Source organism: Streptopelia decaocto, assembly GCF_964273445.1.
Source record: "Streptopelia decaocto genome assembly, chromosome: 4".
In the NCBI taxonomy this organism is placed as follows: Eukaryota; Metazoa; Chordata; class Aves; order Columbiformes; family Columbidae; genus Streptopelia; species Streptopelia decaocto.
The window spans coordinates 39,277,672-39,302,956 of NC_138658.1; the positions used below are offsets into that span (position 1 = coordinate 39,277,672).

Consider the following 25,285-nt stretch of genomic DNA (forward strand, 5'->3'; position numbering starts at 1 on the left):
GTGCTGGTGTGCTTCACCTAAGTATGTAATCTTTAAATGCAAGAAAAGACACACCTTTAGGAAAGCATCTGTAATACTTTTTCTGAAGGTCAATCTGTACTGTTCTATGAAGGTTAAGCAGAAAATGCTTATGCTGAGGAGGAGTGCCTTTCAAGTTTCAACTATGTTCTTCTTCCCCTTAAGCAGTATTCCTGCCGTGAGTCCTAGATATGTACAGTTGTTTCTTCAACCCTTTGCCCCCTCCCAACTTGTTGATTCAGGCATTTGAATACTGCACTTTTGAAATAAATGACCTTGCTTTCCAAGATCTTAAAATAATCTCTTTTGATGGCAGCCAATTATTCATTCTGAAAAATGAAACCAGAAGACTGAACTTGACTGAACTCTGAAAAGTTCTGCATTTTTAGGTGTTTATGGCAAGTACATGATTTAAAAATAAAAAATGTTAATTACACACTTTAAAAAAAAAAAATAAAAGTCCACCTAGAGAACACAATGGACTTCAACTTCCCAGTTTGCCTTTATAATGGTAGAAGAATGGAGTAGGATTATACTGCAGAAGCAATTGATTTTGGTTTAATATTTCACTTGCCATATGGAGTAATAGTAAGCTAGGTTTTTCCCTTGTTCTGTGTGAGCTTTTCTGACGGATTGCAAGTGGTTACTCGCGGCATTGTGTGTGCTTAGGGGTGGAGGAGGTATCCTTACAAGTTACTTGTGTATTAATTATATCCTCAGACTTATTAGGAGGAAAGAGAATGGGCGTATCAGTACAGTGTGTATGTCTGATTCAGATACTCCTGCAATTATTACATTGTAGCTAGAAACCATAACCGAGATCAAAATGGTGTCACTGTGGAAGTCAGTAGTGAGATGAAGTGTCTGCCTTCAAGAAAGTATTGGGAAGAGGTTCTGTGAGATTGACTAAAGAAGATTAGTAATATAGGCAGAACAGTCCTAATCACTGAAAGCCACTGTCTTTTAAAGCTCTTAAGAGAAGCGTTGGCATGTTGCACAAGTATGTTGAGAATGTGTAGTGTAAGAACAAGAGGGACAACATTCCCATCTATTTCTGGATTCTGGTCCTGGCTGTGAAATGGGCAAGCTGCTTGAATTCACCACCCTCGTCTGTCAGTCTCTAAAGCCAGGAATAATCCCATATCTGCCCTCTGGAGAACCTTGAAGACCTGGATTTGTTTAGTTAGGGTGTGTGACAGGATGTGCAGGTGCCTGCAGTTCCACTGCACCGCATGCTGACGATGTAGCCTGGCACATACCTAGAGATACGAGCATGTATCTGAGCTAAGAAAACTGATCAGGATCTCTCAGAAAACTTTGGGGAAGACAGCATCAAACACTGAACATTTAAGCCTCCAGTTCTGTAAATGGTCACTCACCAGCCATTGATGAGGAGGCTACGTCAGTCAGGTAACTGAACAAGGGAAGCTGAGGAAGAAGGAGGTAGCATGAGGTTTCATAACTAGAGCAATTGAATTTATAGGCAGCTGTACTTCAAGTACTACTCAATGTGTTTCTAAGCAAAGTGAATGAATGCTTCCTCAAACATTAAACATTAAAAATCCTACTGTGTTATTTGGTTATCTGAGGAAACACAAGTATGGAGGTAAGGATGAAAGTGAGGAAAAATATAATGAAAACAGTGGAAGACTATTCAAATAATGTGCTCTTAGCATCCTTAAATATTTATCCTCTTATCAGTATGTGCATGACGTTGAATAACCACATAACACTTTCATGGAAATTAATGTGATCAAAGCCAAAGTGAAAAATAAATCTGGCATAGTAATTTCAGGTAGGCTGTTTTAGTTTTCTGCCCTCAATCCCATGGGCAAAACTGTCAACCTTCTTGGAAGGTTTTTCTTCTAGGACTGCATATGTTTATACTAACAAACTTTTCAAGCAAGCCATTTTACAATGTATACAGAACTGAGTTATCTAAGTCAAATGACCCGTCTTCATTTACCATTCAAATCTATCTTGTTACTGCAAAATTCGCAGCAGTTATTTTATAAAATACCACTAGGGCAGAAAATGGTCCTGATGGAAACAAACTGCAAATTGCAAGTAATACCTTTGTTTTAAAAATTATTTTGAAAGACCCAGTAGTTGCACCCTTTTTTTTTAGTTCCCCACTGGTTGTTGTTGTTGTGAGTTTTAATTCCTCAATCAGAATATGATCTGATACTAACACTCTGCAGTAATACAATTACCTTTAGCAGTTGTTCTACGATTCTGTGATAATTAAAAGGATAACATAATGTTGATTGATATCAACTATGTTACAGTCTTGTCTTTGAGTTAGATCTTGGAGAAAACCCTTACTTGACTGAAACTGGTGGAACTGCATATCTGTCTGTCTTAAATCTACTAAAATTTTTTAATATGGATTTTAGGATTCATTTCCAGGTCTTTCTGGATTTCCTAGTATTCCAGGCTTTAATGAAAGTCAATGTGTTCTTTGGACACTTTATTCTGCCATTCAAACTACCTGAAAAAAACACTTACTGTCCACATAGTAGCTACTTTCATTTAAAGTATGCAGATACGTGCAGTGTCTTTGGGGGAGGCTGACAACTGGAGTTTGTGTGTGCAAGTACTGTCATTCTCTAAATCAATACATGTTATTCAGTTATTCACTGAAATTGTGAAACTCTGGAAAATAAAATTACTTTGCTCAGCAGTATTTGAAATATTTCTATAGGAAGTCAGTTCATTTTCAGTTAACATATATACTATAATTTTAAAAGTTTTACCTGATAAACATTAGTGCTAATTTAAAAACTGTTAAAATTGGATGATAATGGTGATCTCTTTTACACAGCATTTTTCTTTTTTATGGTAAACTTACTTTTTATGTTAAGACTGCATTCTTCAGGAAATATGAAATACTTGAATTGTAATTTCTCATTTCTTTGGAGAATAAAAAAATCTCACTGTTTAAAACAGTAATTCCACTGAGTCATTGATATGTTAATGGTATTAATTTCAGAGAGTAGACATCTTGAAATCAGAGTCTGTGTTTTGCTTAGGAATGCTTAAAACACTGTTATTGTGTTAGGATTATTTTGGTGAGAACAAAAAGCATGTAGTCTTGGAAGTATGACTTTATGGTGGCTGAAAAATAGAGTACTTTATTAAAAATTTATTAAAATTTATTAAAAGGTATGTTAGAACCATGGAACCAACATAAATAATAAAGCAATGTTTGTTTGAACTCCAAATGCATTCCACAGAATTTTTTATAATGGACTAGTGTTGAAAGAACACTTCTGAAAATCTTTGCTGATGCAAAATTTTTGCAGTTAGTAGTAAAAGTATCTTCATAGTAGCATATCTGAACTTCGCTGATGCTTCTTGGTTCCCTTTAGTAACACATAGATGAGCTGAAGTAGTAGATAAGATAAATCTACATATGTGAAGATTTATGTCGGTTATTGTTGCACAGAAGAACAGTTGTCTTTTCTGCTTAATACATGAATCATACAGCTACCTAGACTGGTTTATTCTATGTTGTAGGCACCATTGATAAATTTAAATATGATAATAGTTAATGAAGTCTCATCTGTGGACTTCACTTTGACCTAGTGATAACTCCTCCTTTGTTCCATGCAGAAAGACCCAATTGTTATTTCAAAGACTGGCAATGGCTGACAAGAAGCAATGTCTGTGCTTCAAGTAGTCTTTTTGCAGCCAGGGTATGTGGCATCACTTCTAAAATGCAGAATACAAAGAACCATGCTAATAGATTTTGAGCAAATGCTGTGTGCATATATGATTATTCTCTTGGCAAATCCAATGTCTCAGCAGTGGATGTCAAACTGCATCTTTATTACAGTTCATGGCCTTCTCCTGAATGTTACAATGATCCCATCAGGTCTGTCCTGCAGCCCATCACAGCACAGAGCCAGCTATACTCTGCTATCCATAATGCTGAATAGAATTTCAAACAAAAGGGCTTTATAGTGATGTTCTGTAAGTCTCATGTCAGAGAGCAAGGGGCTAAAAATGAGCAGAATTAAACTTGCTGAAGAAAGGCAAGTGGGCCACTGCTATGAAACCTAACAGACTGTCTTAACAAAAGAAAGTTGAAATTTAAGGTTTCATTTCTGTGAATTTGAGAATTTGACCATCTTTCTCAGAAGAAAAGAGTATTTTTGTGGTTTGTAGCTCTTATCAGAAATCAATTCATATTTAGCAAGGTAACTTTGCAAAAAGTAAATATAAATGGGGACTAGAGGTTTAAGTGGAATGATGAAGACATATTAAGAAAATGTAAGGTATTTTCCTCTTCTGTCTTCTAACTATGGCTTGCTTTTAAGGTTAATAGAGTAATCTGTTCTGCAGGAAGAATGAAATGGTTTGAAACTGACTCCATCGATGCTGCTTCTCCTCATAAGGCAATTATTCTGAAACCATCAATGAGAATATCCAAATCCAATGACCTTTCTCATCCATATACACTTAAGGTTACAATATTGAACTATACAAATACACAAATTTCAGTGCAACCTCTTTCAAAAGAAGTTATACAGGAGGCTAATTGTTACGCAGGAGGCTATTTAAGCTGGGGCAACATTTTTATTTAAAACAAAAACAAAAACATTCTGATATATGTGGGTGTTTTGGGTATTATTTCCTTGCCCTTTATGCTTTAGAGATTACAGTCTGCTCATTGCAGGGGGTTGGACTAGATGAACTTTGAAGGTCACTTCCAACCCAAACTATTCTATGATGTCTTTCTCTTGTGTTTATGTGGTATTTTGGGGTTGTGTTTGTTGGCTTGGGGTTTTATGGAGATGGAGAACTTATTAGTTTTAAAATCATGCTGGGAGTTAAAAATGTTAAAGGAAAAAACTTGCTTTCAGGAATAGCATAAGAATTACATGCATGTGTAGTAAGTAGTTGATTTGTTCTGGTCCAAGAAGCATTACTGTAGGCAAACAGCTGGCCAACAGTAGGTGGTGGTTTTGGTGGGTGGCTTTCTTAATTTGCCAGCTGAAACAGCTACATACTAACAATGGGCTTCCTTTATTTTACTTTTTTCTACAGATAAGAAAAAAAGAATTTTTACTTAATTCTATTGTTGCAGTGTTTTTTTTCCCCCTCTCGAAGTGTTAGAATATATACTTAGCCTTTCCTGTCATTAGGCAATGAGTTGTTTTCTTCAGAATATCCTTGCAAATGTATAATTTCCTATATAATTTCTCTAGTATGCATGTATGTTCCATCAGCAAACTACTTATTAAAAAGTTTCAAAAAGTATTATTTATGCAAGTTGATTGTCATTAGATTCATTGTCACCACGTTTCAGGAAGAAATCACTAAATTACAAAAGTAAATGCTATTTTTTAGGAAAGCATTTTAGGAAAACTAGTTTCTTTACTCACAACTACATATCGGTTAATATTTTGCAAATACAGCTGTAGAAGCTGTGAGTTTTTATTATTTCTTTAGAACACTGGTAGCTGCACAGTAAATTGGTAATATTGATCTTTAAGTGACATTTATAAAGAGGAAATGCAAACAAAGCTGCAAATGTATGTAAATCAACATTATTACCTACAGCAGTGTTTGATATGCATAGTTATTCTTTCTGAAAAGAAGCAAAGTACGGTTTTGTACCTAGAAGTTGTAGATCTAAACTTATTTTGGTTTGTGTTGTTGGTTTTATTTATTGGAAAGCTGACATGTTTCTGCTCTTAGCAATACCTTTATCAGCGTGTGACTTTCTCTTGGGGAATGCAAATGCCATGTTAGTGACAGAGGAATGTGTCCCTTTTTCCACTTTTTTAACAAGCATGAAAGATGAGATCCTATTGGTTTCAATATCCTTAACTTTATTCATGAAATGTTCTCAGCTATTAGAAGAAACTGAACTGCAAGTTCATTTTTCATTTTTAAAGATTTTTCAGATTTTATTTTCCTTCATATTATACTTCAGAAATCTTTCTGATAATAGGACTTGTGTTCTGGATATAAAGTCATAGAATATATGTCCTCTGTTTCGCAGGAAAAACTTTCTAGTGAAGGAAAATAACTTAATTCCAACCAATGTAGTTCAATTTTGGTTTTGTTACTCAGATTTATTGCATGCTATGAGCAATATAAATATTTAAATTAACTAGTTATTTTTACATGAAAGTATGCCTTGATTATGCTGTTGGATTTTATACCAGAAACCATGATGGCTGAATGGCCAAAATGGATGGCAGCATATGTCAGCTCAGACTTTTAGATATGCTTATAGAATTATTTTCTTCTCTTTTCAGCTGTAAGCACAAGGTGTACTTGGAAAAACTACCCAATACAAGCATAATTATCCCATTTCATAACGAAGGCTGGACTTCACTCTTGCGAACAATACACAGTATTATCAACCGCACTCCAGACAGCTTGATAGCAGAAATTGTTCTTGTAGATGACTTCAGTGACAGAGGTAAGGTCCAACTGATTTTGTTTTAACTTGAAATTTATAACACAACGTGGTCCTATAGGAACTAAAGGGTAACAAGAAGTGAGGAGACGGTAGCTGCTGGACTGATTGGCTTCAGTTTGGTTGCTAGCTGAAATAAGTGTGTGCAAGTGGCTTTTGTTTTACTTGCATGAATACCGGAATTCATGTCAATGGGAAGAAATTGTGAACTGTTCATTGACCTTCATTATTATACTATTTTGAATATACTATTGCTGAAGTACTGCAAATTTAAGTGTTTTAACATCTTTTCCTTAGGCTTTGCTTTCACTGAGAAAACCTATTAACTTGGGCCAATTTGGATGCAACTCAAGATTTTAATGCTGAATTTTTATTGAGTTTGACAGCTTCATATAGTGGTACAAAGTAGCCATACAGAGAAATTAAGCTCTCTTGAATGCAATGTGAAAAACTGCTTAAAATAGTTAATCAATGTTTACATCATCTATGTATAGTAAAATTAAGAAACCTCCAGCTACTTAATGAACTTCGTTATCATTACTTCTTGAATGCAACACAAATGAATGTTTTGCTTCCTTAAATGACATTTAGCATCTCTTAGGTAAAATTTGTCCACAACAATGATAAAGAACAGGGAAGCGCTTTTTCTTCCAAATTTCTGTGCATCTTTTAGGCCATTGAGCATGAAGAGCTTTGACTTTTCTTTGGTGCTTGGAGTTTTTCTAGTTGTTTTTGTTGAAACATCAGTTGTTAGTGTATAGGTGAGCCTTGTTCTGGGGCGATTGATAGCGAAAGAGAGAATTTGCTTACGTTTTAGGTAAAACCTTTGTCTCAGCAAGAAACTTACAGGAACAGATTTCTGACCTACTATTTTGAGAAGGCCCTGGGTGAATGAGAGGAATATTAGTAGAGTGCTGCAGTGGAATCATTTTTCTAAGATTTTTAACTTGATATTTCAGGGGTTAGAAAGATTAATGCTGCGCACATCTATCTTACCCTCTCATATCTGCCGGTTTAGTTGCAATATGTCCTTTGATGAACTGCCTCTCTATCTGTAATGCAATTTAAGTGAAATTGTAAAGTGAATACAGTTCTGGCGGTTCTATGTTTATAAAATCCAAACCATGGATGAAAGTTTTCAAAAGAAGAAGTGTGAAGTAGCACAACAATTTTTCTGCAGGCTAACAATTCCCTAGTAGTAATCAACTTACAGGGAAGTCTGTGAGTTGTTTTTATAAGGTGTCTGACAAGGAAAAATGCTCTTTATACCAAAGAGCAGCTATTGTGGTAATGCTAGCTCAAAATAGGGATACCGTAACATTTTACTGACTATTGTTGATATACTTTTAAATGTGTTGATGTTTTAGAAAGCTTATCTGCTTCCCAGTTATTAGAAAAGGAAATAATACCAGTAAACAGGGAGTACTGTAACTTCTGCTGCTCTTTTCTTGCCTGCCGTAACTGAGGTTCTGCTGCCGGCTGAAAATATTTTGGGAGTAAATTTTGCCTGTAATACTAATTCCTGAAACGCTATAAAAATATCCCGAATGGTCTTCATTTCCAGTTATATAAACCTATGTGACTTTTCAGTGGAACAGTTTTCAGCTGGAAGAAGTGGTTCATATAGGATAGAAATGCTTAATGTATATATTTGGTTTGAAAATGTGAAAGAAACCTGTTCAGAAGGTTTGTATGGATCTGGGCCTAGAACTGTTGTACCATTAGGAAGATTTACTTATCCGTTTTTTTAGTATTATTAAAATAAAGATTAGAAATGTGGTTTTGAGTGGTTGCCAGTTTCGAACTAGAGCATATTTGGTACTGTATGTTATAAAAAGAGCAAACACACAAGGAAAAAGTGGTGGCATCTCTATTCTGAATTTAGTAACACTGAATTTCAAGTCAGGTGAATCATTTTGATGCATCTGAAACGTGTTTATTTCTTATATTTGTAATACTCTAAACTGTACATAACTGAGGCTATATCATGTTTTCTGCTCTTCTTTTCTTTTTCATGAAGTGGCTGCACAAAATAAAGTTGGTTTATTTTATGCTGAAAAAATGCTGACAGAAATCTATCCCCTACCCCTCCCAGTTGTACTTTATTTGAAGTGATTGAATAGATGACTTGTTTACTCTTATTAGTCCTTCACCCTTTAGTTGTTTTTTCTTAGCCTCATGAGAGTAGTAAAGCGGTGTGAAAGACATTGAAGACAGATTAGGTCAAAAATTTAATGTGTGTTCTATTGTCAAAACTGACAGAATCAAGCAAAGTTTACTACAGTATTGCAGCAGTATAGCGGTTAGTGATAAATCGGTATCCCCTTTTATCATTAAATAATTTCTACACAAAGCTGCATATGTCAAATAGCTAGCAAATGGCTATTACTTTGTTTTGCCTAGTCAGTTATGTGCCATTTAAGTGAGATTGTGTGTGTTATATTTGTTTCACAGCTTTGTATTATAAAGACAGGGTTTTCTGCTAGGAACCTAAATATTTGTAGATGAAAGTGAGAATGGGATATTTCAGTAGCACTGTTATTTTAAAAGTAGTGATAATATGACAGGTGTTTTTTCTCTAGGCTTTTCTGTTAATCAAACATTTCTTTTTTACAGAAGTCTAAGAAGTTGTTACAAAAAGCCAGTCCCTGCTAGAAATAGACTAGACAAGAAAAAGTAGTATCTTGAAAGCTGTGTAAAAGATGGGTAAAAATGCTGGAGCCCTTTTGTTTTCTTAACAAATGCAGATACAAATAATGAAATGCACATAAAGAACCTTTGATAATAGATGATAAAAAATATTATAGTGCACAGCCAGGTACCCTGCAGTTTGCTGGTTTGTTTGCAAAATTACTTGTGTGCCTTCATTTTATTTGTATTCACTTCTTCAGCTTTTGTGATCAAAAACTTTAGATAATTCATGTATAATAGTCACCATAAATTATGACATTTAGATGTTATAAAAATAAAAGGACAGCTGGACCTTTTTAAATATCAATATAATGCAAACTAGAGACTTGGTATTAACAGAGAGGTAAGCAAATGTTATGAAATTTGGAAGTGCAATAGTTGATTATGGACAAATTTAACATAAAAAAAATACATTAATATAAAAAGTCCTCTGTGACATCCAGAAGGAAATGTAGATTTAAATATAGGTGCCTGAAGTTGCAAAAATATCTTTATAATATATAGAGAGTTTGTATACTTTAAAATGATGAAGGAATAGGACGAAGAAAATTGATCAAATTGGTGGAACTCTGTTTCAACAGAAGTAACATTTTTGATTACATTGTAAACAGAAGTGACCGAATGAAGGTGATGAAAGGGAACTGAATCTTGAGTTTAGAGTTTTACTAGACATAAAAGTATTACATTGTCACTTAACAAGCTCTGTGAAAGAGAGGCAAGTATTAGACTTCTATTTACTTTGCCTTAGAAAGCTATTAAAAGGGAACTGACTATGCTGGCAGACACTGAAATTTAAGAATGTTTTTACTCATCCCAACTGATTGTCATTTCCTCACTTGAGACTTCCACTGAATAACTGGATTGTATGTCCAAGTACCAAAGCTTTTTCATGGAAGTTTAATGATACACATACCTTTGCACACTAAGATGTGCAGAATATTTCTGACATTGCGGTGGAGTTTGGGTTGCAGTTTCAATACCTGATTCACGCAAGCTCTGTATTGCAAACTCTGTGTAAATTTAAGACCTATCCATTTCATTAAGTGTCGTCTACCATAGAAAAATGAACACCTTTATGGTGGAGGTACCAACACACCTCTGTGTCAGGTATATCTGCAGTGGCTTTGTGTGCACCTCTGGTGTTATGCGCTTGGTCTGTGAATACATGAGGCTTATGGAAAGTGGTGTGCTGCTTTTTTTTTTTTTTTCTTATTCTGAGTCTTTTTGTGCAAGGGAGTTGTGAAATGCGGGGGTTGGATTGCAGGTTTGTTTTTGGGGATGCATGGTTTATTGTTGCCATGGTTTGCTCTGAAGTTATGGTCTGATAGACAGATCTCTGAAAACACAGCAAGAAACAGAATGTGGGCAACAGTTTTGGAGGAAAGGACAAAATGAAAAAGGAAGCAAGTTTTCATTGATTCCATTATGGAACAGCTTGCATTTACAAAGGAATACTAAAAATTCTAATTAAAACTTTAAAACTTTGGGGCAACATAGATTTTCATAATTAATTAGTTAAACATTTAATGTGGGTTGCAAGCACGTAATAAGTTTGTATGTCAACCTTTATTCCTCTTGTGTTTTAATGACTTTATTACCATAGTCAGGCCTGTGAACTAACACAGCATGTGCTTCTGCATGTAAAATTGACTTACCAAGCATTTTTACTCCATGATTTTCTGTTATAGCATCTTGTGGCAGAATGCAAACCCCCCTCTCTCCTCCTCCCTTCCTTCGATATGGAAGGCGTAGACATATCTCCCTCTCTCTCTCTCTCTCTCTCTCTCTCTCTCTCTCTCTACTGCTTGAGGCTAACAGCTTCTTTTGTTTGACTCCAGAGCCCGCTGGCCAGGGTGGTTAAGAGAGAGGACAAGGGAGCGCAGAGGCACCAGGGAGCCGCTGGGTGCCCACGGCCAGTGTGGGGGATGTTTGGAAGCTTCAGGGGCACCCCACAGCCACTGTGGGGGTGCAGAGAAGCTTCTGGAATGCCTACAGTCAGATCTGATCAGGCTGTAAAAACGGGATTCTCATCGAGGCCCGACCCTTGCGCGATCCTCTTGGAGTTAACGAGCTGAGCTGCTGCCCCCAGGAGCCACTTCCCCCCTCCCCGGGACGGACACTCCGCTTGCCTTGCCACCACGTGTGTCAATAAAGGAGTGCATCTACTTTCCGTGCACATTTGCACGTGTATTTATACTTTCTGTGCACATTTGCACACGTACTTTCCGTGCTCAATACAAGCATAATCGCGAGTGTGTTTTCCTCACGTGCTCCCACATAAGCATGTGTAATATTCCGTGCATATTTGCACGTGTATTTCTCCTCACAGGATTGCGAGCGTATTATAAATTTACCCTCGCAGAATGGCGAGCGTACACTTTCCGTACTCACTACAAGTACGTGTATCCGTTTAAAATAATCCCACACTGTATTCAGGCAAGTGTGTACTCCTCCCTGACTCAGAGACAGCTCTGGCATTGTTTTTTGGTGAAGCCACATGCATGCACACTGTGGACCTCCTGTTGTATTAGTTGCTGCTCCTTAATAATTTCCTCAACTGATATCCGAACCTGTATTCAAGTCACTTTGGAGTGCTAAAACCCTATTTCTCACTGGTTTAATAAAAGTTGTTTTGGACCCTGTTGTCCCTTAAACTAACCTCGGGGTGCCTCCATGACACATCTATTATAAGAAACAAAAAAATGAACAATTCAACTGCAACAGTGAATTGATCAGCAGTAACAATTATCAAGCAGTTTTTTAGTTTGCAAACAACTTGGTCAGATTTGCCAAGAAAAAAGAAGTAGCACCAAACAGCTGCTTGTAGGACAGAACTAGTTTCTGTCACTGCCAATGAACTGGTGTTTTGGTGGAAAATGACAATCTGAGAAATTTTCATTCCTGTGTATGAGCCAGTCTCTTCTGATTTTGTCATCTATTACGTTCTCCATTCTCTGTCCCTTGGTTTCACTCAGTTTTCTGCAACACTACTCATTTGCTTCTCTGAATATCATACTGTCCTGTACCTGATACCATAGGCTTCATGCCAAATCTCTGTTCTGTTAATAGCCCAGAGTAATAACGTGTGGGCCAGTCTACAAAACCAACCTGTGACTACTTGATTAGTGCTTGTTTCAGTTGATCAGTGAATTGCAATGCCAGTGATGTGCTTGGTTTTGTGTGAACATGGAGGAAGATGTGATCTGTGGCTCAGTTACGCTAACAGCCTACCAAACCCTTTTTGGCCTTATAGAGGTTGTCTAATTTTTACTTTTTAAAAACTGTAGCTCTGTAAATGATATTAGTAATATCTAACAATAACGGTAAGGTAGTGGAGTTTGTGCTAAAAGCAAATCAGCTCTATCAGAGTATTGGATTGCACAGCTTCTCACTCAAGAAATACATGCTGTTAGTTGCATGAAGATGAAATTCCCTGTATTTTAATTGCAGACAGATAGTTTATGTAACATGTCACTTGTGATTCCAATTTATGGGTGCTTGGCTTCAGATCATGGCTGGATATAACTTTTCTGATGAAATGAAAGTGAAGGTTTTATTGTGTGAATGACTATCTTGTCATAGGAAGCCTCTGTTATAGACAGCAATTCTCTGATGTAGTTAAAGCTCACTTCAAAAATTGCCATTGTTGTCAAAATATACAACATTTAACAATGAAAATTGGAAGAGGATGTTGTAATATTGTGAAAGGCAATCTCAACCAAAGAAAATGCTTTTAATTCTGTCCCTTTCCTTATGTTTAGTGGCCTGTTTTTCAAGATGGTATGTAATTGTTCAATGACTTTTAACATGAGCTCTTTAAATTACACTAGTAATTTGGTTTTATTAAATGTTAATAGTTCTTCACCTTTATATACCAGAGACTATACTTTTTAACTGATGTCCGCTTATCCCTGAAAGCTAACCACCCTTCTCCTCAAAAAATTGTGTGCTGATGGGGATTAGGGCACCAAAGAGAGCACTTCCAACAAGGTCCATGCTGAACACATCCAAAGGAGCACATAGGCATGGCTCTTTAATGGTCCTTCTGGAGCTACAGTAGAACAAGGAATGAAGCGTTATTAATTGCTAATGGGAAGGTGTCCGGGATTGCCTCCTGGTGCTGTACATTGCCAAACTGGCTGCAGCCAGGGAAATGTTCTATGATGTGCCTTTTCTTTGAATAGAAAGCGTATAACTAAAAAGTATTTGGTGGGAACGTAAGTCAGAACCTGGACAAGACATGTTGGAAGTGTGAGCGGAACCTTAACTGCTATCTGTGGTATGTGTGGAGCCAGCAGTGGTGGCAAGTGGAGGGGCCAAGAACCATGGTTGCTCTTGAGGGCAAGTTAACAGCTGCCTGAATATGTATGGCTTTTCAGAAAGCTGAGAAATAAGCTTTTATAAATATAGAAAAATAATTATTTGCAAGTAATTTTATGGCAATACTTTGTGACAAATCGCTGGATTTGTAATTGATGGTCTAAGGGGTTTTGTTTTGTTTTGTTTGTTGTTGCTCTCCATGCCATGATGATATGAGATATTGAGCATTGCTTATGTGATTAGAATACCCTTCTGTGACAGAAGGGGCAAAAAATAGTGGGAGAAGAAAGGCAGAAGCATAAGCATCCCTGCTTCTACACGTATTGCTATACTTAAAATGGGTGTTCCAAGTGTCCAACTGCTGATGAGTAAGGTTAATGAGCTGGGGAGAAATGCTGTGCTTATGAGACTGGGCTGCTTTTGGAACTGAGACTAGCTTGACTGTCTCTCTGACAGTATGGCGTGCAGCAGAAGTATCTGTCATAGGAGACCTGTGCTGTTGCAGCTTTCTGCTACCTGCATAAGATGTCTCATGGTTAGAAGTTTTTCCTGTTGTATAAACTTCCACCCTCTGCACAGTAGGACAGACTGTAACAACTGTTGAGAGTTAAAAAAGAATGGGATAAAGGTGCACAAAAATCTGTCACGTCGACTGAGTACTAAACTGAAATAATTCAGTTGAAAATTAAGGCTAATCCTGTTCTAGCTTTACAGATGAAAACAGTTTGTTAGTGCTGTAGTGCGTGAACATCAATATTTACACCAGTGCACTTAAATCAAGCTGACTTAAATATACAACAGTCCTCTGGAGAACACTAGTCATTTCATATAGTCTAGAGAGATCTGCTTCATTTCGAAACAGCTGAGAATGAAAATAAAACTAAGCAGTGAACACTGAATTTGAAGCACGTTTCCTCTAATAAAAGGCATGAGCATTATCTTTTTCATCACTACATTTTGTGTATCCCATTGGCAAAAACTTTGAGAGATGGCCAATGTTATTGCTATACCAGAAGCAAAATCTGAGTGTTCTTAAGCAAACTATATTTCTTATGAGGCTGACCCCTCATATAGGGTTAAAAGTTGTCTTTTTATCCAAAGTTAATAAAACAATACATCACTATACTTGAGGAGGGGAAAAAATACATAAATATATAAAAAATGCCTGTTTCATTTCCTCTCTAATATACTCACACAGATGTTACTTGAATTTTATTTAACTTGGACATGCTTTGGTCAAAATAAAGTACTTTCAGTGTAACAATTACAATTTAAAAGATAACCAAGCATACATTGAAATAAACTTTTTTGAATCTGTAATACCAAGTTTTCTGTTCTTCACTGTCTGTTCTCAGTTTTGATTATTTAATATTATGATTTCTACTATGGGATTTTTATTCAGAAATTGCAGAGTACAGGCTTTTGCCTTCAGCTCCTTGATGTAACTTGAAATAGCAGTTTCATTACTGAAGGCGTTCTGACTAGACAAAATGGCTATACCAATAGGAAAATAGGTGGCTGCCCTGAGGTTGAGAGTTGAGCTCAGAAAAAAAAATTGTCATCTCGAAGGCATCTGCAGCCTATCTCAAAACGCTTTTCATTTGCTGGAATGAAATAATATTGCCATGTTGTGATGGGAGAGGTGGGAAGAACTTCTAATAATTGAAATTGTACACTTCACCTAGATGGAATTGATTGGGAGTGTGGCTGCTGTGGGTGAAAGTGAAGAGCCCTCCCACCCCCCAACGCTGCCTGCACGCAGGCAACTCAAATACAACTCAGCTGTAAAAGTGAAAACTCCAGTCATGCAATATTAATATGAAAACAAATTTTTACTTTTTACATAGTTTCTTGAATTGGTTATAATAGATAAGCAATTTTACTTTTGAGTACTTGTGGAGTCAGAATACAAAGGTTGTGTTTCCACAAGCTTTGTATTGGTCGATCTTTCTTGGCTTGCCCACCCTATGTAATGGTCACTGGGTGTGCACTAAACTGATGGCTGTAGGCTGCATCCATCCCTTTCTTGTGTGAACTTGTGAAGAATTTTTAAGATGGAGACAAGGTGGTAGCAGTGGGCAGCCTTTTCTCAGCAAGATTGTGTCCTCTCTGTCAACTTCTGAAAATGTTTATGCCATACTTTTATGGAGTGTTTTTCATGAGATATTTGAAGTAGCTTCTGAAATAAATTAGTAAGTGGACTGTGAGGAATCTTGAAGTACTAGAAGTGTATTTATTCATGTAGTAAATTAAGTGCATTATAATTTTGTGGGGTTTTTAATATTTTCTACTGTGCATGTCTGCTTTGATTTACATTTCTTTAGGGTTAAATTGAATTATGTCTGAAATTAAATTACTTTAAAATTCTTCATGTGGAATGCCCAAATTTAATCTCATAAATAGGAAAGAAAATTTCAAAACCTGAGCAAACATTGGTTTCTACATTGGCTTTTCTCTCAAACATCAACTGTTTACTTTCCACTCGAAAAAACATTATTTTATTGTAGTGATATATTAAACAACTTGACAAGAGACTTGAAAAATTAGCTCATGGTTATCTTCTTCAGCTGTGATAATCAGTGAACTATTGAAAAGATGCACATTAGCACCTGAAAAATGGAAGAAGATATAGTCCTTACACATTTCCCTACATTTCCTCCTCTCTTTAGTGTTATAAGTTTCAAGAATTTTTAAATTATCTTTCTTGTAATGTCAAATTTGATGCTATGAATTAGGTGATGTTGGGGATTTAATTGGCACTTAGCAATTCTTATTAACAGTTAGTAGTCCAAATGTATGACTTCCACAACTTCAGTGAGTAGTGTAATGGAGGTGTTAACTTTTACATCTTTGGATGATACGTCTCCTGAATAAAGTATTTAGTTTGAAAACGTGTGGTCAGATGATGTAGAATAGCAGTAGAAGTTCATGGCTTTGGACCTCTTGCAAACAGTCCATCTAAACTGAAGTAATTTTCTTTTCTGGATGGTTATTTTTTATTAGGTGTCAGGAGTACAGGCCTGAGAGCCTTTTTGTGAGCTAGTCAACTAGGTTATGCCCTAGTATCAACATAAAGGGTTCTTGCCAAACATTAGTTGTTTGTTGTTTAGAAGCTTTCTTTTAATTTAAAATCAGGTCTTTTGAGGTCCCTTCCAATCCCTAACGTTCTGTGATTCTGTGAACTTGTGAGAAGACTCACAAATCTATTACTGCTGTGACTGTAGTACATGCATATTCAGCCTGCTAACACAGATGAGAGAATGGTTATAAATAAGAATGATTCTCAGTTCCTCAGCACAAGAGATACATGGACATTCTAGGCGGAGCCCAGTAAAGGGACAAAAGGATGATTAAGGGACTGTAGCATCTTTCATGTGAGTAAGGGATGAGACCTGGCATTTTTCAGCCTGGAGAAGGGGGGATCTTATTGATGTATATACGTACCTGAAAGGAAGATGAAAAGAGGATGGGGGCAGACTCTTTTCAGTGGTGCCCAGTGACAGGACAAGAGGACAAATGAGCACACACTGAAACACAGGAGGTTCTGTCTGACCATCGGAAATGCTGCTTGTTTTTGTTCTTTGAATGTGAGCACTGGCACAGGTTGTCTGTGGAGGCTGTGGAGTCTCTCTCCTGGAAGAGTGTCTGGATATGGTCCTGTACAACTGGCTGTGGGTGGTTCTGTTTGAGCAGGTGGGTTGGACCAGATGACCTCTGAAGGTCCTTTCCGACCTCAACTATTCTGTGAATCTGTGATTCTGTGATGATCTGTTTCAGACCTGACTGTTGTTTCAGTGTTACCCTTACTTTAAGTAACTCATTATGTTTTTGTTGTACACAGAAAGGGCTAGCAGCTTTGAGTTTTCAAAGTTAAATGCATTCTAATAAGGTGTGACAAGCTTTTGAATTAACATCCTAATAGTCTTTCCAAAGATAGTAGTCTGTTACAGTCAGGGTTGTCTTAATTGCAACATTTGAGTTCACCTAAGTAGACTAAAAAAATACCTTTCTCCTTTCCTGAATGCAGACTTTAAAGTAGGCTTATAATCACTGAGCAAAATAGTAACATCCTTAAGAGAACTGGCAACAGCATTGTGTATGCCATGAGTTACATTTTATGCAACTTAAAGAAAATAACTTCAGAACCTTTTACATTATCTTACTATATTGAAAATGTTTAGTGGTTTGTTTTGTCCTTTCTTCCTCCAACTTTGCAAATCATGAGCAAGCCTGAGATCTACTAACATTATTCCAAATATATTACCAATAGTATAAATGAGCCGTTATTTTCTTGTTCATTTGCTGGTACCAAACTTGACATTCAGGTAAGAAATAAGGGGATATAGTATAGGGAAAACAATGAGATGACCCAAGCAGGAAATTATGATCGACAAATCAAAGAGGACTTTAAACCCAGAGTTCTGGCAGCTAAACAAAAGCCCTTATAGTCAGATACTGGATGTAGATAACTTCTAATGACTTCTTCGGGAGATGGCTGGGAGAATGAATGTTGATGTGGTTGCTAACTATATGCATCTTTTCCAAACTAAGTGCTGGTGTCATTTCTAGACAGCTTATTATATGTAGGATTCCTAGTGAGTGTTTAATTTTCAAATCTTAACATGGCCTAGGGAAAGAAAAATCCTATAATGAGTTTAGCAAATGAATGCCTTCAAAGCTTTGTGTGTGAGGAACAAAGCTTTGTCCTGTCCTATTAATTTGGTAACCCTGACAAAATCAGAAATGTTTAAAGAGCTCTGATAGCTATTCTGACCTTGCTTCAGACGTAAAGTAAAACAGAAAATAATTTCAGTTTCCATTAAAGCTCTGGTATATTTTATTTCTGTCAAAACAAACAAAAAAAGCCTACAGAATATTTTCTATGAGTATTAAAAGAGCTGCAATTCATTTGTATTCATTTAATCTTGATGCTTCTCTGTTGAGATAACACAATACATAATTTGACAGCATTTGTTTCTGATGATTCTTTCCTGGCTAATGGCAAGCAGTTCTGCCATCATCTGTGTATGTATTTAATTTATTTATCCTGCATAAATGAAGGCCCTGTTGCCAAAAGCATCTATTTTGTTTAGTGTTGTGTTTATGCAGATTTTTATTTTGTGCAGTCAAAAATCACAAGTGTACTTATGTGTGTTTGTTCATTGCTCTGTGCATCTTGGATGTCTCACAGGGGGCATTAATGATGTATGGAATTGTCTAGTTACAAATCTTCTTGTATAAAAATACAATTATAATTTTGATTAGCCTGAAAAGGAATATTTTGTTATTCTCGGAAATCACTATCCAGGCATTTCAGTCAACTTGGGGGGCTTTTCTGTATGTGCTGTTTTCCCAAATTGAGCTCATGAATCTTTCAGGCAGATGGACAATTTTATGAAGTTTATGAATGGCTGAATGCTTTAATGGATCTGTCATGCACAGTTTGTTTTTTACATGTTAACTGATTTGCAAACAAAACATTACAAACTTGTATCTAGTAATTATAAAGGATTTATTTTAATAAGACTGGATCAAATCAGGCTTTTTAAATTAGAATAAGTTCCAGATACAGTGCAAGATTTTGCTGGGGAGTGCCAGAAGCAAGATTTGGTATATGCCGTGAGCTTTTGAGAATTCCTCTCTGCCTTCCCAAGTTACAGATTTTTACCTGGGATAGTGATTAATTTTATTTTCATTTGCTTCCTTTTTATCCTGTTTTATGCTTATGCATTGTGAAAGTACATGCTTCACAGGGCGGCTGCATAATTCCACTGAGACAGAGAGAGCAGACAGAGGTGAGCAAATCTGTTGATTTCATTTATGGTCAGTGATTTAGCAATCATTGTTCGCTTACTGTAGGAACCCCCACATCTGCCTTCCATATGCAGAAATTCAAGAATTCAAGAAATCAGCATTAGGACAAATGCTTCAAACCTGAAGTGAAGCTAATAATGAAAATAGAATTCATGCATCTGACAAAAAAAAAAAAAAAAGACAAAAAAAGTGAAAAATGTTTATGAAAAGCTAGTATGTAATATAAAGCTTGTTTGAAGGTAGTATCTCCACTCTAGTGGTATTATTTTATTCCATAATGTAACACTGGCTGGAGAAGTGACCAGAGAACCCAATACTGAGGAAGGCCAGACTCCTGCAGTGTTTTGGCAAAGCAGAGTGCACAACACAATGTGGAAAATCCTAACCAACCATTTAGAACAGGTAATTGTTAGGGATTTTGCTTTTATGTGATGGAGAGAACACTTCTAATTACAGTTGTAAAATGTACTGCAAATATGTACATGGCATTCAGGGATGTGGCGTTTCCAGTCTCTGATGATTTCTGGCTTTGGAGGCTTGACTGAGTGTTGGTATTGTCAGAAAGGTGTTGGAGGGTTTTGGATGGGTTTGGTTTGTTTCTGGTTTGTTCTGGTTTGTTTTTAAGACACATCAGCTAATTTCTATTAGTGCTAGTCAGAATACTTTTCCATTATATATTCTAGCTCTGAAAAAAATAATCAGAGGGAATGTAGAATATTAATTTACAGGCAAAATGTTGATTCTTTACAAGGAGCCTAATAATCTTTCATAGATAGAAGTCTTTCAACAGGTCTGGCCAAGGTCTCCTTTTACCCTTCACTTGAATGGAATCACACCTAATTTAGGAAACAGAGTTGACGTTCTTTGTAAACGTGCACAGATATCAAAATAGCAAACTTCTGGCTTTAGATTGAACAGGATAGACATGAGTTTGTCTTCCTCCATTTCTGCCTCATTTAGTCGCAGAAGAGACCTAAATTATTTACCTTTAGATGTTTGCAGGTGTGGAAGTCTTTTGAAGAGAACCCTCCCATGCTTCCTGGATTTTTGATGTTCTCTGGCTATGCTGAGTAAAGTGGTTTCCTGTTCAGTCCAGTATTTTATTACAAGAAGTGTAGGATTTGATTGCTGGTTCTTTCTTTAAGGATTTCAAAATATTCTCATCAGCCAATTAATTATCATTGCTGTGGGGAATGAAGGCTTTACAATGGCTGGGTGAGAAGGGGGTGTTTTATAAGCGTGGGGAACCTTTCTGCATATCATATGTATCCAGTAATCTTAAAGGCCAGAATACAATTAAAATTTTCTTCCTGAAAAAATGAAACTGTATATGTCATCCATTTTAAAAGCGACATAATGCATCATTCTTCAGATTGAAAACTGGTATTGATGGAGAAGGTGAGTTAGAGGAGAATTAATAAGGCATCAGATTTCTAGCTTCCACTGATGTATATGAGTAACAGTTGTTTCTGCTGCAGCTTCTCAAAGTAGCTATAAGCAATTTTCCTTTGCCCTTTTGCAGCATTTTCTGTATTTGTGGTGCAGTATTCCTACTCACAAAGGAAAGCTGCTCATGTTTAAGGAGGATTTCTAAATATTTTAACTTCACAAGGTTTCTTTTTAAAAATATGTTATGGACTTCTCATGGTAAGTGATAGTGCTTTAAAAAATGTTTCAAGTGTGACTGATTGATTTAGATGAGAATGAAAAAAAAAAAATGACTCAAATATCTTAGTACCATAGTCTGTTCCATAAAGTCGTTCCAGGTGCATAGAAAGAAATGTACAAACAAATGTAATGATATTGAAATTGGTATCCTTTAGTACTGCAAAATAATTTGGAACAGATGTTAGTCTTGTCCTTCTTTGAGTGGTTTACCTACTACAATTTTATACTGAAGAAAGCAGTGGTAGATTATGCTAATAAATGGGAAAATGAAGATAATTCAAACTAAAATTTGAGTTTAAAACTGTTGCTGTCCTTGAATGTATTTCAAAGCACTGATTGAAGGGCTTGCTTTTTATCTGCAAACCTCAATCTTCTGGCTTTCTGTTGGCAGTTTGATATTAATAATAGGGAATAGATTTTGTGCTACAAACTGTAACAATACATGAGTATGGTATCAAAGCGTACTACAAGACAAATCAAAATTGTGTATCTAGGCAGAGTGTTATTAAAAAGACCTTAAATACCCTCTTTTAACATACTCCCTGTTTTTTTTACTTTGGAAGAAAGTTAAGAGCTTTTAATGCTCTTAATCCAGTGAGTGACAAGCTGGATGCCAGCTGTAAGGGCTCTAAATGTAAACCAAATTGACAGTGCCTAGTACACTGCAGTTCTTTATTTTTAATTTTTAATGCATACTTTTGTAGTACTGCTAATTAAATTTTGAAGGGGATTGGTGATTATTACTTTTGAACTGAATGGTTTATTTCTGTAGAATCTTGTAAGTTTTGCTAGTTGAAATGATTATAAATTAATTTAGAACTTCAACAAGAACCATGAGCTAATTTCTACTTCCCTGTTCTCTTGTCCTCACAACTAAAAGCAAGTTTCCTTTATTTCAGTGGGATAGAGTTTGGGAGCCCTTCAGGGAGCTATGAAATTCTATAAACTGTATGCAAATATCAAATAGTAATCTAATTGAGTCCACTTTTTGGTCATGGTGTTAAGTCTTCCTTTTTGATATGGACAGTCACTTGGATTCCACTGTGCTGTAGTGGTTTTTGTTTGTCATCTTTGGGTAGTTTCAGAATTTATGTAAAGTCCACAAAAAAACCACAAACAAACAAAAAAACCAAAAATCAAACCCCCCAAAACTCCCCCCAAAAAACAAACCATCCCAAGACTCTGTGCAATGTTATGAAGTCTTTAAAGAAATGGGGCACAGTCATCTTGTTTTCAGTCTCTTTTGCAAACACTTTTTCCCTTTAGGCAGATGATATTTTATTGCAACTGCCTAAGACGGGCAGGATAAAGTCCCCTTCTATTCCAACATATTGGCTGCCTCACAGTCTCTGTGATGTGAAAATTGTTAAGTCACATGGCACTTTGGCATTACGCAAGCAGCAGCAGGAACTGTGGGGCAAGTCAGAGGTACAGTGATATAACTGCGTACAAGTCTGTACAAAATAATTTTTAACTGCTAGTCTAGCCTCTCTTGATATTGTAAATAATGTTGCAGGTGCATTCATGGGTTTTTGCAATGCATCCTTGCAGAATGTTTCTGTAAAGACACTTAAATGTGTATGACTTCTTGTCATATAAAGGGAAACAAGAATGAAGTAGCAGAACCCTGCAAACAGTTACATCCCCACATGTGTACATGGGATAAGTAGCGGAGGAGAAACAGAAATTGTCTTTGATTCCTGTCTTCAATCTTGTCCTTCAGACTGTTGTCTTTAGCATCACAGGAAACAGATTTTCTTGCTTATTTTTGTCCGAAAAAGAGTGTCCTCCCTGATGCTGAAACCTCTTCATAGCTGTGGAATTGGCCACAAGTCTCCAGGGAACCTGGGTGATTCCGGGTTTCAGTAGTTGATGCCAAGGAAAAGGGATGGTGGTGAAGTCATTCTTGAAAAAAATATGCATTGAAGGGGAAATTGATCCGTAGAACCTGGAGAGAGATGAAGGACAAGAATGAGAATCTGTTTTGGAGGAAATGAAGAAGAGAGATCATAGTAAAAAGGGGTGATTGGTAGACAAACTCAAGTTGGACCAGAAACATAGTTCTGATGCATCTTGAAGTTTAAAATAATTGTATTTGCGTTTTTAGTGTTATCTTTCTGCCTAAGGTTGCATTTTCAGATGAATCAGCAGTATTTCTCTTTATTTCTTAGAGGATTATTCAGGTATCAATCAGATATCTCAAAGTCAGTTCCTGTTTGCTATTAAGGTAAAAGCAGGTTTTTTTATGATATTTATATACAAATATGATATATAACTGCAGTTCTTCCTGTCTGCTTTAGATAGCTGGATAGAGCTTTGGAATGGTAAGTTTATAATAGTGTTTCTGATTAGTATATGATAATAAATCTCATTGGTACAATATGTCTAACATATTTGTAAATTTAATTATTTAACTATTAGATGTAAATACAAATGATCTCAGTATATTTAGTATTCCCAATCACAGGCATATTAAAAAAAAAAAAAAGTCCAGAACTATGAGTAATTTTGGTGGTTTGACAGTAGCACGCTCATTTCTTTAATTGACTGTTTTATTCAAAGCCATGTTGTGAAAAGTGCTATATAAGGCTTTCTAAATCATTCAAAGAGCATCTTGCTGTAAAAAGATTCTCGTTGAATGTTCAGATACAACTTTGTGGATTGCTGCCAAATACATATTTTAACTGTTGCTTTTAGAAATATTGCACAGGAAAACCAGTAATATTAGATTTATGGAAATTGTTCTTGAATTCAATTACTCTTTTATTGGTTTGTCAATGTATAAAATAAGAAAGTTGTTTAGTATGTATGTTTTTCAAAAGAATAAGTTGTTCTAAAATTACCAAAATGAGTATGCCTCTTCTATGGCATACTAATTCTCTTCTTTAAATTAGTTACAGAAATGCACTGTGTGAAGAAATGCATTAAGGCTTTTATGAGCAGCACACTTGCTTTTACCCAGCTTCCTAAGTAGTATTACTGGAAAGTGGTGAAATGGGCATTTTGTTTTCTTTCATATTTAACTAGAACTAAGTTGCTTCAGAACTGAGGTCAGTACCTCTGACCAGGAGGTACAGCTGACTCTCCCTCTCTGGTGAGAGGGCTGCTTGGTCGCCTGGCGCTCAGACCTGGCCAAGCAAAGCCAATGCAGCGGGAAATGGATTAACCTGACTGATAAGAATGATCTGCAAATCTGATTTTCCTCTTTGCATAAGACTGAGAAAGTGCAGGGGCTAATTAAAATACTTAGATTAAGCCATGAGAAATCAAATAGATGCAAAACGGCTCATTTCTGCCTCTCTGATGAAGCAGCTCCAGGGTGATATAAAATGTCATTCTTCGTTGTTTTTCCGCATGGCTTTAGGGGACTAGTAGTGTCAAGGAGAATTGAAGTAGAGTGATTGATGTGTTAAGGTAAAAAGTCAGTGATGTAATCTTTGTCCCAGAGGCATGTTGTTCCTTGGTATATCACCTGTTTTACAAGGAAAGGCTCTGAGAAGATTGATTATGTATGAGGAAGAGTCAGTTAGAAGAATTAGCCAAGAGAGTATAGTATTCATCTAGACAGTCTCCTTTTAAAATTGAACAAAAAAAATCTATGCAAGTGATGATGATGATGATGATGAAAAACAACCTTAGGGTGAAACGTAGGTCAGAAATTTATTGTGTGCAAACAAGAAATAAGCTGTCTCTGTATTCATTGCAACAGGAATGTGTGTTTCCAGCTACAAATGTACCCGTCTAATGTTTGTCCCTTCAGTGTTGGACAACTTTGTAGGGCACAATATTTGATATGATAGTGCCTAGACAGAAGAGTTTCAAAAAGCATTCAGATGGTATTGTTGCTTTCTTATTGTGTATCTCTTTAATGAAAAGTACCATTTTAATACTAACTTCATAATTTACATGGATAATATCCTGTGTATATGCAAGGCTGTCTAATGCAGCATCCTGATTTTTGCTCTATGCCTTTGAGTTTTTAGTACGAGATGGCTGTTGTCCAGAATTTATTAGGGGGGAGAGAGAACCAACGCATAACAAAACTTTGTTTATAAAGAAAGAATTAGGCAATAATACATTTTGAATCTTACTTTGATTACATTATTTTTTCTTGTTTATGTCAATGGGACTTCTGGTTTACAAAGCTGTCTAATTTTATGCTGAAAGCTGGTGAGTGATGGGTGCTTTTGATAAATTGTATTTTCTCTCTGATCAGTGCACCTAAGCACTGTGACTTTTCTGGTTTAGGAAATAGAAGACGTTGGATATGAATGGAAACTTCAGACTCAAGAGCTGAACAAAAATTAAAGTATAAGACAATTAAATATAAATAATTTA

At 36.2% G+C, this 25,285-nt stretch overlaps 1 protein-coding gene across 1 annotated transcript in view; it reads left to right on the forward strand.

Moving 5' to 3' along the window:
• GALNTL6 (polypeptide N-acetylgalactosaminyltransferase like 6) overlaps positions 1 to 25,285 on the forward strand; it is a gene marked incomplete at both ends in the record, with an annotated part of 443,878 nt that overhangs the window by 197,140 nt on the left and 221,453 nt on the right. Inside the window, one exon of the mRNA XM_082050804.1 lies at positions 6,291 to 6,457. Within this exon, the coding sequence (XP_081906930.1) occupies positions 6,291 to 6,457 (167 nt within the window). The remainder of the gene's footprint in view (positions 1 to 6,290; positions 6,458 to 25,285) is intronic.